Source organism: Microtus ochrogaster, unplaced genomic scaffold (genome assembly GCF_000317375.1).
Source record: "Microtus ochrogaster isolate Prairie Vole_2 unplaced genomic scaffold, MicOch1.0 UNK139, whole genome shotgun sequence".
Lineage (NCBI taxonomy): Eukaryota > Metazoa > Chordata > Mammalia > Rodentia > Cricetidae > Microtus > Microtus ochrogaster.
Window position 1 is genome coordinate 451,355 of NW_004949237.1, and position 13,583 is coordinate 464,937.

General features: G+C 36.8%; 1 protein-coding gene across 1 annotated transcript in view; it reads right to left on the minus strand.

Annotated features, from left to right (window-relative positions):
- LOC101998679 (bile salt sulfotransferase 2-like) overlaps nucleotides 1–13,104 on the minus strand; it is a 49,893-nt gene extending 36,789 nt beyond the window's left edge. Inside the window, exons 1-3 of the mRNA XM_005371921.2 lie at nucleotides 12,862–13,104; nucleotides 4,973–5,181; nucleotides 2,385–2,511 (exon numbers count right to left, since the gene is read on the minus strand). Coding sequence (XP_005371978.1) covers nucleotides 2,385–2,511; nucleotides 4,973–5,181; nucleotides 12,862–12,991 — 466 coding nt within the window. The 5' untranslated portion in view covers nucleotides 12,992–13,104. The remainder of the gene's footprint in view (nucleotides 1–2,384; nucleotides 2,512–4,972; nucleotides 5,182–12,861) is intronic.
- Between the last annotated feature and the right edge of the window lie 479 nt (nucleotides 13,105–13,583).

The window sequence follows — 13,583 nt, forward strand, 5'->3', positions numbered from 1 at the left end:
AAAAAAAAAGAACCATTACTCTGAAAATGTTAGAGGAAAAAGTAGGAATTCCATTTTGAGGTGGAATCACAGCTAAAAACTTTCTAAATAGTACTCATTTTACTCAGAAAATAAGCCAAATAATCAACAAGTGGGACACCATGAAGTCAAACGGATTCTAATTACCAAAGGAAATCATTAATCATGTGAAGAATCAGCCTACAAAATGGAAGAAAATCTTTGCAAGCTGAATGATCCTGGGCAATGTGTATCTATGATCTCTGAAGAAAAACAAACAAGCAAGCAACCCCTCAACATTAAGGAAAACTAAAACAAAGATTGAGCAAAACTTCCACTGTGAAATCCAACAGTTTTACTAAAAAAGAAAATGTCTCCTGTGCATTTTAAAAGAATTCAATCCATTAGCCATCAGGGAAATACAAATAAATCTACATAGATATTTTATCTGTTCCCTATCAAAATGACCATTGCCAAGAAAACAAATTATTCAAGAACTGCTACACAGTTTTTGTCTCTAAAAACCAAAAGAGAAAACAAGGAATGAAAGAAAGAAATCAAATGACAACAAGTGTTTGAAGTGCAGATTAAATAGAAGTAAATCCAACCAAAAAGGGATAAGAATGGTATATGTGCAATTAATCATTAAAAAGTTGAAAGAGATTATAGGGCTACTGTTTATATAGTTTAAATTTGTCATTAAGTTTTTTGGTTTTGTGGTGTATAACTGAGTGAAATATAAGCAATATTAAAAGTGGATCATTTAATGTGAAGCTTCACAGCTTCCCTTTTAAATATAAATTCTAACTGTATATAAATTGTATACAAACTTATGTAGACTCCGAGTCTTAATTTCAGTGGATATTGTTTTGATTTATTTCCAAGTTTCTTCATAAAGTTTAGTTTTTTTTAAATACTAAGTAGAAAATGTGTGGAAAGGCAAACACTGGGGTGAGTGGAAAATGACACAACCATAATTAAAGTCACTGCAGAGTGTAAAGCTGAAAATAGAACTTCCATATGACCAAGATATCAAATCTTAGGCAAATACTCAAACTAGTTAGATATATGCTACCAAATATTAGGTATATGTGACTGTAAAAATCTACAAACATCTGTGCTTGCTGAAGCTCTATTCACAATATTCAGGAAATAGATTCATATTAGATGATCATCAATTGATAAATAGACAATAAAATTGTGATAAGTGTACACAGTTAAATTTCATTCAGGTATAAAGATGAAATTACTAAACTCTCAGTAAAATAGAAGGTACTGGAAAATATACTTAATGTAGTAACTCAGGCACAGATAGAAAACCACTTCACATTCTCTCTCATATTGGGATTATAGACAAATTGTTAGTGTGCTTAACTTGAACTGCACAGAAAGGAAAGGAGGCTGAAAGTTAGACAATTAAAAGGGACATAATAAAAAAAGAGACCTTAAGTAAAGAGAAATTCCAGAACACCAATGGTATGGTTATGAAGGGAGAAAATATGAGATTGAATGGGTTGATGCAAAGATAGAGTGGGAAGATGAGGTATAAAATTAGCCAAAACAAGAATGTATGAAAATGACATATGGAAACTCAGCAGTTTGTAAGCTCATTAAAAATATTAACAAGTTTATGTCATGGTACTTGTATAGATAGACAATACAACTCCAAGGGTTCATAGGATATTAAATAAAAACTTCATTGCTGGTGTTGGGATACCTTACTAGGAGCTGTTGCCTAGAAATTGAGGATCCAAATTATAAAGGCAATTGTCACTGTTGTCAGTTGTCCCTAATAACTGGTTGGTAAGACCCAATTTCTCATATTCTTGCCACAGTACATAAAGAAAGCAAGTAGGGAATATACCTTTTGCTGAATATCTTTCATAGTACCAAAAAGTATTATGCAGTCTGATAGTGGGATATTGTCATCAACATTAATACTGAGCTGTGGACACTGTGATACATATTTCAACCATGCTTACAAGATATGCTCACTAGAGTAATAATGGCAATTGTGGTATTGGGATAACTAATCATTTTCTGATTGACAAGAGATCATATCTGGTGCAGTCAACATGGTCAATTTCTGATGCTGTGGAGGAAATAGTTTGTACTGTTGAAGCTATCACTTTTTTCTCTTAAGCAGATATGATGTGGGTATCAAACTGTCTTCTAAAAAGCTAAACTTGTACTCACAAATCACTTTTGTCAGAACACGTTAATAGGTGCATGTATGCCTAGAACTCAAGGTGGGTGCAGGAGGAGCAGAGCTTCAAGATCATCCCTGACTATGCAAAGAGTTGAAGCCCTGACTAAGCTATATCTTTCCTTGTCTTATAAAATATCTCTAAGCCTCTCCCAGCTTCCATATTTAACATGACACTCACCATTTCCTTTGAGGAACCATTCAAAATAAGTTCCAAATGACTCTGGATTCTTAGTATTGTTAGTTTTATGAAAGAAAAAATAACCAGACACAAGAACATCTCTAGGATTTCTGACGACAAAGATCACCTTAAATAAAAAAACATAAATGAAGGTCAATATAGTCATTTCAAACCTTTTAACTGACACATATGAAATATCAATCAAATATTGATGAGGATTTTAAAACATTTATTATTTTTATTTGGACAAATATAAAAATGAGTCTACATTTTAGTATTTTAAGTATCTATAGTCTGAATGATTTTTATAATTCTATTCGATTTAAAAAATGTAACAGCTAAATGACTGAGGTCACTAATATTGCTTTAAAAAACCCAACAAAAACAACATCAAACCAAGACTGATGCAATTGTTGTAAAGATCAATAAGTTAATGTCATGAAAGACTATCGATCCATTCAGTTAGAACATTTTATGCACACAGACTGATGAGTACTGTGATAAATCTATCTGCAAAATGACAAACTACTTGGTTTCTGCAAATATAACTACAAAATATAACTTTCAAAGTAATCATGATCCAAAGCAAAAAGCCAGTGAGCCATTGCACAAAGACCTACAGTCAACTAAGAAATGCTGAGAATGGGAGAAATGGACTTCCATTTATAAAGCTTAAAAATTGGTTATCCAAATTCTCAGATATGAAAAGATACTAGTAATATGGTAAGAATGAGCAGGTAGCAATTAAGTATTTAGTAATATGAAGATATATATACTTACACAAATGTAACAACAATTAATGAAAAAAGACCATAAATTTGAAAGATAGAAAGAAAGGGTATATGGGTCATGCTGGAGGGAGGAAGAGGAAAGGGAAATAATGTATGTAATTACATTATAATCTCAAAATAAAATTAATTAATTAAAATAAATAATTTTAATAAGATGAAATGTATAATTGTCTCATTGCTCTTTGTGACATTATTCTAGAATTCATCTCTATAAGCCTTAATTTCTTCAGCCAGGAGTTTGCTAAATTCATATAAGACACATGCACATAGGTAAAGAGTCCCAATTCATTGTGATATTTTCAAGAGAGTTTGTTTTTCTATGTTTGTCTTTGTAGCTCAAGCATAAAATATTTTAAGGTTCAATGATAGAGCAACTTCTAAAAACCTTTCTTACTTACAAGGAGCTGTAATAAGTTAGAATCTAGATATCTCTGATCCCTTCTGGAGATCATCAATCAGTTACACAGTCAATAGCTGTGTCTACTGATCTCAATGGGCATCTAAAAATGGCAAGGCACAAAAATTTGGAACTTGGGGGTGGGGTGGGATGGGGATAAGGGGAAATGGGGAGAGAAAAGTGAGAAGGGGAGGATGGGGAGAACTTGGGATGGTTGGGATAATGGAAGGGTGGATATGGGGTAGGGAAGTATATTTCTTAATTAAAGGAGCCATTTTAGGGTTGGCAAAGACCTGACTCTAGAGGGGCTCCCAGGTGTCCAGGGAGATGTCCCCAGCTAGTTCCTTGGGCAGCTAAGGAGAGGGAACCTGAAATGGCCTTATCCTATAGCCATACTGATGAATATCTTGCATATCACCACAGGACCTTCATCTGGCGATGGATGGAGATAGAGACAGAGACCCACATTGGAGCACCAGACTGAGCTCCCAAGGTCCCAATGAGGAGGAAGAACATGAGCAAGAAAGTCAGGACCGTGAGGGGTGCACCCACCCACTGAGAAAGAGGGGCTGATCTATTGGGAGCTCACCAAGGCCACCTGGACTGGGACTGAAAAAGCATGGGATAAAACTGGACTCTCTGAACATGGCAGACAATGAGGGCTGCTGAGAAGCCAAGGACAATGGCACTGGGTTTTGATCCTACTGCATGTACTGGCTTTGTGGGCGCCTACCCTGTTTGGATGCTCACCTTCCTAGACCTGGATGGAGCGGGGAGGACCTTGGACTTTCCACTGGGCAGGGAGCCCTGATTGCTCTTTGGACTGGAGAGGGAGGGGGAGAGAAGTGGGGGGAGGGGGAAGGAAAAGGGAGTCAGGGAGGAGGCAGAAATTTTTTCAATAAAAATATATATATATATATTATATATAAATATATAAATAAAAATGGCAAGGCATGAGATGAGATATAGACTCTTAAATAAACTCCTTGAAGAGACCATTGGTCCTGTGAGCCTGCCTTGAGTGATTCACCAAAGAGCATGGGCTATGTGTAGAATCAGGATTAGCTTAGTGACTGTGATGACAACAAAAGAGTAATATCCACTGTACACTAGAGTTTGAACTCTGCTTGACCTACATATGTAGTTTCTGAATGTGCTAGCTTATTTTTCACTTTCTCTCATATACCTTCACAGAATCACTATGCAGTAATTGATGTCCCGGTACTCTGATGTAATCTGAGGAAGGGAGACATCAACATCACTTAGTGCATGAGAATTCCAGCTTCCCTCCACCAACTTACATAATCAGAGTACATTTCAGCAAGAGCTCCAGGGCTTGTCTTGGTAAAATATGTTCAATGAGCATTCAATAAAAGTTTTCTCAAACACTTAACACTGACCTTGGCCTTGGAACTGAAAAATGACTTTGGGAAAAGATGGATGGGAAGGTGGGAGCTGATGAGGCGTGGTCCTTCCCTATTGATTGATAATTCATATCCATATTGAATTTCTATCCAGGGTGAGCGTTCCCAAATGGGAACAGATTGAATCCATTTGGAATTCCCTTTGTTCTGAATCAAGCAGACAATTTCAATCATCCAATTTGTTCCTGAACAAGAAGGAAAAGTGATGGTCACTCATTTCAACAATACTTTTGAAAAAGCCTCAAGTATAATATACAACCATACAATGTACAGTGCAACTGTTTCAAAGAACATAGACCTGAAGTTTTCACAATGTCCATATTGCATAAGTACAAAGTATATTCATCCAGCACAATCCCAATGCTTGACTTGGAAAAACTGAGACAGTACTCAGTAACTCTGTCTGCCTACTTACCATTTCTCCACTACTAGGCTATCATCATCCTACATTCTAGTGCAATGAAATTGACTATCAGATATTTCACAGGGATGCAGTCATGGAATCTGTACTTGAACCTGGCTCCTTTCATTTAATATAATGCTGTTTAGATGCATTCATTCTCCAGTGTGTATATAAATGCTACTTCTCTTTAAGGCAGAGAAGACCCCTTGTGTCTACTTACAACACACCCTTGTATTATTTTTAAATGCTTATTTGTCAATGGATATTTCTCTAGCTTTCTTCTTTATCCTGCATTTCACTGCCCTTGACTTTTCCATGTTACTGTTATTGTTGATGTCAGCAACCTAATACTTAGGCAATGTTCCATGCTTCTGCCACCCAACAAACACCCTGTCCACAAAACCCATGATTCCTCTTTTTCATTACTTGGGTTTTGAAACCCTTTTCACTATCTGGACCAAGGTTCATAGTAATTCTTCTGCTTGACATTGTCCAATGTTGTGGGAATTTGGTCTGATAAGCTAATGAAACTGGGGCATGAAGCCCTGAGGGCATGTTTTTTTTTTCTGGGTACGTGGCCAGATAATAACTGAGGGTGAGGTTCATGTTCTCTCTCTTTGGGATGGTGAGTGAACGAACAGAGCTACTGTTTGGAGTTCCCTTTGGCCCTTTGGAAAGGGATCACAGTGCAGCAGTAGCCAGTTGGTTCCCTGGCAGTATAGCACAGTGGCTGGAGATGTGACTTGAAGTTCTCCTTTTGTCCTGCAATCATAGTCCTTGGGTTTGATTTAATAAATGGTAAAACTGCCCCAAAGTTTCTGTTATACCTGGCTCCCATGTGATTGTACCCTAAACACCCCTGAAGGGTCCCACTGCCCTACAAGCTTTCCCCCCAACTCCACCACTGCCCGTCAGTTTTGGCAAGCCCTGCCTGTGACTGAACTGCCATCCACGTACTGTTCCATGCGACCTTCCCCCCACCGGAGCTGGCTGATTGTACTTGTTTTAACTGTGTCCACACCCACTTTTTAAAATCCCTACTTGACTAGTGGGAGGGCAGATTCGCTCAAAATTGCCCTCCATCAAGCCAGAGGCTCACACACTTGGCAGGTTGGGCAATATTGTTAGCGATTGCTATGGAATTCCAATTATTGTTCATGCTAGGTCCCAGAGACATCTGCAGCACTTACTCCACCAAAGTCCTCCTCCCTCACCTCAGTCTCCATGCTGCATTCTGAAGTACCTGTGCTAGGCTATCATGAACACATTGCCACATAGTACTTGTGTGGTCTAGGCCTTTGTAGCTGTTGGGTGTCCTCCCAAATCAGTACTGCTCAGCTTATACAGACACTGGATAGATTTTGGTCCTGCTGCTTAGGAAATTTTCTTTGTGCTGATAATTCTCCAAATCCAATGCAATCAAATGGTAATGGACAACTATTGTGGTGTAAAGCTTCTGTCTCTAACCAAATTTGTTTGGTTTAAATCATCTGCTGTGGGACATGTATGTAAGTAGTTTTTTCCCATCCTCCTTCTGGGATCCCTGCAATTCTACCTAGCAATCACAGGTACCAGGTTGGGGGGTGACCTGGGTGGAAATTTCATCCAAAGAACAGTCAGGTCCTAAAGCCTGAATCAAAGCACTATATAGGATGTCCCCTGAAATACTCTGGTGCCTCAACTGCTGCAACTGATGGCCAAACATCATTAATACATCCTAAAATCTTCACAGGAACTAGCAATCTGAACATCAGCAGTATCTGCTGGTCAATCAAGATTATTACACTATGGCAGTTCTCCAAAATTTTAAATTACTTGACAAATTTAGACAATAGAATAATAAATAAATTAAAAAATAAGAAAATAAAAGGTTTACAAATTTTAAAGCTTTGCCCTGTCACCAGCTGAAAATGTCATTATAGAGGCAATTAGGAATATGTTCATTTGTACTATCGATGTGATGCTAGAAGAGATAGACAACCTTGCTAGGATGGATATATTTTTAGCTACAATTGTTATTAATCTGGAAATTATAATTAAAAAATGTTTGATAAGAAACTGACTAAAATAGTATGTACTTTGCAATATGGTAATGAGAAATAGGATGAAAAAATACAGACCATGGAGAATGGTTATGAGCAATTGGGAGAAAGGACACTGATTTTGGAAGATAATATGCACAGATAGTCACTGAGGAAAATAAGACAGACTTGACAGATAAGATAAAAACTTTAGAGGTATTTACAAATGGAGAAAATTAGAAACTGACTGATCTTATGAAGGCTTTAGAACAACTCACTGTTTAAAATTCAACTCCTCTTTAAGGCAACTAGTACTAAATTCCAAGCCTTAGAAGAACTTATTAGTACTGTTAAGAGTGCCCCAACACAGATGAAAGAATTAAGAGGTGAACTATGTTAGCATCAACTGATGGAACTGGAGATAAGTGGTTAAAAGTTGCCTTACCATGAACTTACGGCATAAGGTTGTTTGTGTACCAAACATGATTTGTTCTGTTACCATTTATGAAAGGCCAGCAAATGACAATTATCCCAAAGATTATGGAGAATATAAATGGAAACTTATACATATGATGGATTAAAAAAATATTAAGGATGTTATAGTTTCCTGCGTGCATTCAGTGTTTGCGAGACAGATATTGAATACATAGTCCTCTCAGAACTAAATTAATCCAAGTGACTGGAATTAATAATTCACAGCAGTATTAGAATATGGTTCTCAGAATGGAAAAGCTGGTTGAGGCAGATGCTAAGACCCTTGAATGGCAAAATAGCACAAAAGGTTTTGAGATTCCCCAAGATCAAATACTTTGCAAGGGCCATTATGCTGATATAAATAGTCAAGTTACATTTGATGAACACACTTTGTTCCCATGCTGTACAGCAGCCTTAAATGCATGGGACAAGATTCAAGAATTAGAAAAGAGAATTAAGTCATATACTAAAGCTATACAAGGCTCAAAGGAACCTTTTATTGATTATTTGCAAAGATTGACTAAAACCATAAACAGAATGATACCAGATTGAGAAATAAGACAGGAAATAATTTGATCTTTGACATTTGTACTTTTTGATTTTGAGATAGGGTTTCTCTGTACATTTGGAGCCTGTCCTGGAAATTGCTCTGTAGTCCAGGCTGGCCTTGAACTCACAGAGCTCCACTGACCTCTGCCTCCGGAGTGCTCGGATTAAAAGAATGTGCCACCACCACCACCAGGCTTTGGTTATTGAAAATGAAAATTCGCAATGCAAAAAAAATAATTAGGGTATTAAAGATTAGATCAGCACTTATGAAGGAATGCATTAAACACAAAGTCAATATTGAGTCTCTTGACTTTGATGAAGTTTGGATAGGAGGGATGATTTCCAAAGGCTTAAAGAGAAACGAAAATGTTGAATGTTTTAATTAAGGCAAACAGAGATACTTAAAAAGTGATTGTAGACAGGGAATTCCTACAAAGAATGTTTCTTCTAATCCATAAAGAAAGCCCTTGCTTCTGGAGTATGCAGAATATGTAGCAAAGGCCAACACTGGAACAATGAGTGCAGCTCAACAAGAGACAAACAAGGCAAACTTTTACCATCAAGAAATCCCTGGGGATCTCTCACAGGTCCCAAAATTGAATATGGTACTGCCATTCCCAGTCACTGTGGGAGAAGCTCCTCCACAGATAAATTATAGGTTCCAGTGCTTATTGTTAAAAAAAATACTGCTCTGGATTATAGAACAGCTTTGGAAGATGAATCAAAATTCGAGGAGAAACTAAAAAGCCAATATTTTCTAGACTTCTATAAATGATCAAATATCAAAGTTAAGAACATGAATAAATGACACGAGGAAACTGTATATCATGTCTTTTGTGTACAGGGGTAAATGTGACAATGATTACACCAGAATCATGGCATCCAAATTTGCCTTCTCAGGATGTGGATGCTCAGTTTTTAAGGACTGAAACCTCATCTCATATAAAACAAAGCATTTAGATGGGTTAAATATATACAGCTAGAGCTGGGCAGTGGTGGTGGCACATGCCTTTAATCCCAGCACTCGGGAGGCAGAGGCAGGCAGATCCCTATGAGTTCGAAGCCAGACTGGTCTAAAAGAGCTAGTTCCAGGACAGGAACCAAAAAGCTACAGAGAAACCCTGTCTCGAAAATCAAAAAAAAAAAAAAAAAAAAAAACAACCTTAAATATATACAGCTAGAAGGACACAGAGAAAGATGGATGCCATATGGGGTCGTGATTTGTTATAACAATGGAATACCCAGATTAACATTTCTCCAATCTTAGAAACAGACTATAAACCAACTCAAGTTTCTGGAAAAAATATTAACAGAAAACACAATCACCAATGAGTCAGGCTGTACAAAAATAGGTTATAACATCTGTTGATCTCTCAGAGGTACCAAAAACCATATCTCTATAACAGTTAACTGACAAACCTCCTTGGATTCAGCCATGTCCTTTAACAACAGAGAAACTGAAGGTCTTAGAACAGCTGGTACAGCAGCAGTTAAATGCTCAACATCAATCAACCCTTGAAATTCTCCTGTATTTGTTACTAAAAAATTGGAAAAATGTTGTCTTATTGCTATTGCTAGAACTTCAAGCACTATGTTGAAGAGATATGGAGTGAACAGCCTTGTCTTGTTCCTGATTTTAGTGGAATAGCTTTGAGTTTCTCTCCATTTAATTTGATATTAGCTGTTGGCTTGCTATATGTTGCTTTTATTATATTTAGGTATGATCCTTGTATTCCCTAACCTCTCCAAAATCTTTATCATAAAGGGGTGTTGAATTTTGTCAAATGCTTTTTCAGCATCTAATGAAATGATCCTATGGTTTTTTTCTTTCAGTTTATTTATATGATGGATTACATTGATAGATTTTCGTATGTTGAACCAGCCCTGCATCTCTGGGATGAAGCCGCCTTTATCGTAATGGATAATTTTTTAATGTGTTCTTGAATTCTGTTTGCCAGAATTTTATTGAGAATTTTTGCATCAATGTTCATGAGTAAGATTGGTCTGTAATTCTCTTTCTTGGTTGGGTCTTTGTGTGGTTTTGGAATCAAGGTGACTCTAGCTTCATAAAAAGAGTTTGACAATGACTCTTCTGATTCTATTATGTGAAACACATTAAGGAATATAAGTATCAGCTCTTCTTGGAAGTTCTGATAAAATTCTGCATTAAAACCATCTGGTCCTGGGCTTTTTTTGGTTGGGAGGTTTTTTATGACAGCTTCTGTTTCTTCATGACTAATAGGTCTATTTAAATTGTTTACCTGGTTGATTTAATTTTGGTATATACTACTTATCTTTAAGAAAAAGTCCATTTCTTTTAAATTTTCGAACTTTGTGGCAAATAGGCTTTTGTATTAAGACCTAATGATTCTCTGAATTTTCTCAGTGTATGTTATTATATTATGAGGACCATGAGGGGTATGCCCACCCACTGAGACAATAAGACTGATCTAATGGAAGCTCATCAAGGCCAATTGGACTGGAACTGATGGAGCATGTGATCAAACTGGACTCTCTGAATGTGGCTGACCATGGAGGCTGACTGAGAAGCCAAGGACAATGGCACTGGGTTTTGATTCCACTGCATGTACTGCTTTGTGGGAGCCTAGTCTGTTTGTATGCTCACCTTCCTAGACCTGGATGGAGGGGGAGGACCTTGGACTTCCCAAAGGGCATAGAACCCTGACTGCTCTTTGGACTGGAGAGGGAGGTGGATGTGTAGTGGGAGGAAGTGCGGTAAGTGGGAGGAGGGGATGAGGTGGAAGTTTTTAATAAAAAAAATACCAAAAAAATAAAGTAAAAAAAGCATTTTCAAACAGGAGCATGATAAAATATAGATGCTACAGGATGATATGCAAAACTATTTAATCTTATAAATATGTCATTTTAATTCCAGCTAATGGCTATGGACACTTTAAAAAATTTAAGAGAACTGGATGTTAATTGATAAACTCTGTCTCAACAAAGTAAGCCATTGCATACAGAATTCTAGACACCATCTTGATTTTATATATTGTATTAATGAACATATAAAGGGCCTATTTAGATTTTCATTTAGATGTTATATTTAGGATGGAAAATTAGATTAGGTGTGTAATAAACTGCTATTAAATTATAATTAGACACTGGAGGGTGGTGGCGCACGCCTTTAATCCCAGTACTCAGGAGGCAGAGGCAGGCGGATCTCTGTGAGTTTGAGGCCAGCCTGGTCTACAAGTGCTAGTCCCAGGACAGGAACCAAAAGATACGGAGAAACCCTGTCTCGAAACCCCCTCCCCCCAAAAAAGAAAAAAATTATAATTAGACATAAATCATTCAGAGTCAAGTTTTTAAAAGTCTTATCAGGTAATATATGCAGAATGGTAACGATAAATAATAAAACAGTGAGAAGTAGCAATTACTCTGAATTGTATATTAAATATACAATTCATATTTATATATGAAATATATATATATGAAATATATATGAAAATTATATGACTGTATAATATAAAAGATAATTTTGTATATTGTCACAATTTTGAGGTCATTGTTCTATATTTTATATTTTAATAAATATATTTTATTTATAAAGCTTGCCTGAAGATCAGAGAGTAAAACACCCATAATGGTCAGTCTTACAGACCAGGTAGTGGTGACATACACCCTTAATCCCAGTAGCTACAATAGTTTGATATAGAAACTGTACAGTTCATGCCTTTAATCCCAGTGGTTAATGCCTTTTATCCCAGCCCTAGAAAGGAATATAAAATGGAGGAAACAGCTCTCAGACACAGTCTCATTCTGAGATTACTGGAGGCAGGATTGCCATCTTGGACTGGGGTCAAGGTAAGAGTTTTTCTTCCTGTGTCTTCAGGTTGAAAACTAATTTCTCTCCCTGATATTTTTATTAATTATGCTTCACAGTCCCCAAAGTTCTAGCCTTTTTCTCTTGATACTATTCCTTTTATTTACTTTCATCTTTCTCTTTCTTCTATGATTTTTTTCCACACAGAGACAGAACACTGTCAGATTTGCTTTAGGATCCCCTGACATGGCCCTCATGGCTTAACTGATCCTCTATCCATACAAATCAGTTTAGAGGTATTTCTTTGAGTGAAAATGCACTCTCACACATCTCTCCATTCTCACAAACTATTTTTTTTTGGTTTTTTGAGACAGGGTTTCTCTGTGGTTTTTTGGAGCCTGTCCTGGAACTAGCTCTTGTAGACAGGCTGGTCTCAAACTCACAGAGATCCGCCTGCCTCTGCCTCCCAAGTGCTGGGATTAAAGGCATGCGCTACCACTGCCTGGCCTCTCACAAACTATTTTAAACATCAGATATTATAAAGCAATCCACTCATCACCCAAATGAATGTTGATCAAAGTCCTAAACCTGTCTCATACAGTTCACTATCATTCTGACTGATGGTCCTTACCTGATTTGGGGTAACTCAGTATGACTGTGTCTTCATCTCTTATTACAAACTTATCAAAATTTTCAAGTATTTCTCTTTTATATCCTAAAGTAGGAAAAGGTATTCCTTCAAACCAAAGGTAGTCAGACATGGCAAAGAACTCTTTGTGGGTGCTGTTAGAATTCCAGCTTTAGCCACCTGTTCAGTTTGTAGCAAATCTTGGGAGGCATATTTAATGTGCAGGAAAAAGAAATAATTAACAACAAAATCCATTGTCAAATGGCTACTGACATGAAAAATAGATGATGTAACAGTCAAAGGTTGTTGTGTTAAGCAATAGTGAATTTATTCAAAGATTATTCTGCATCATTTGTGAGTCTCAGTTCATGACCCAATACCAGGAACTCAACAACAAGTGTTAGGACATAAAAATGTGTCATAATTTAAAATATCTTCTAATAAAATTTAGCTTTTGGGATGGTTTCAAATTTTCAGAAAAGTTATAGAGGTCATACAGCCTGTTGATACATGCAATACATTTTTAAAAGTAGTGTTTTTTTCTTTTTTCCTTGTTTTGCTGATGGTAGGTAATCTGCTTTAACCCACACAGGAGAAAATTCATATGACAAAATCTTTCTTGCTGTAGCAAGGATGACTATCAGACACATGGCTGGATCCATTGATGGGACACAGCAGCTAAGAAGGTCGCAAGCAGCCATCACACGCTTCCTTTGAGATTACCC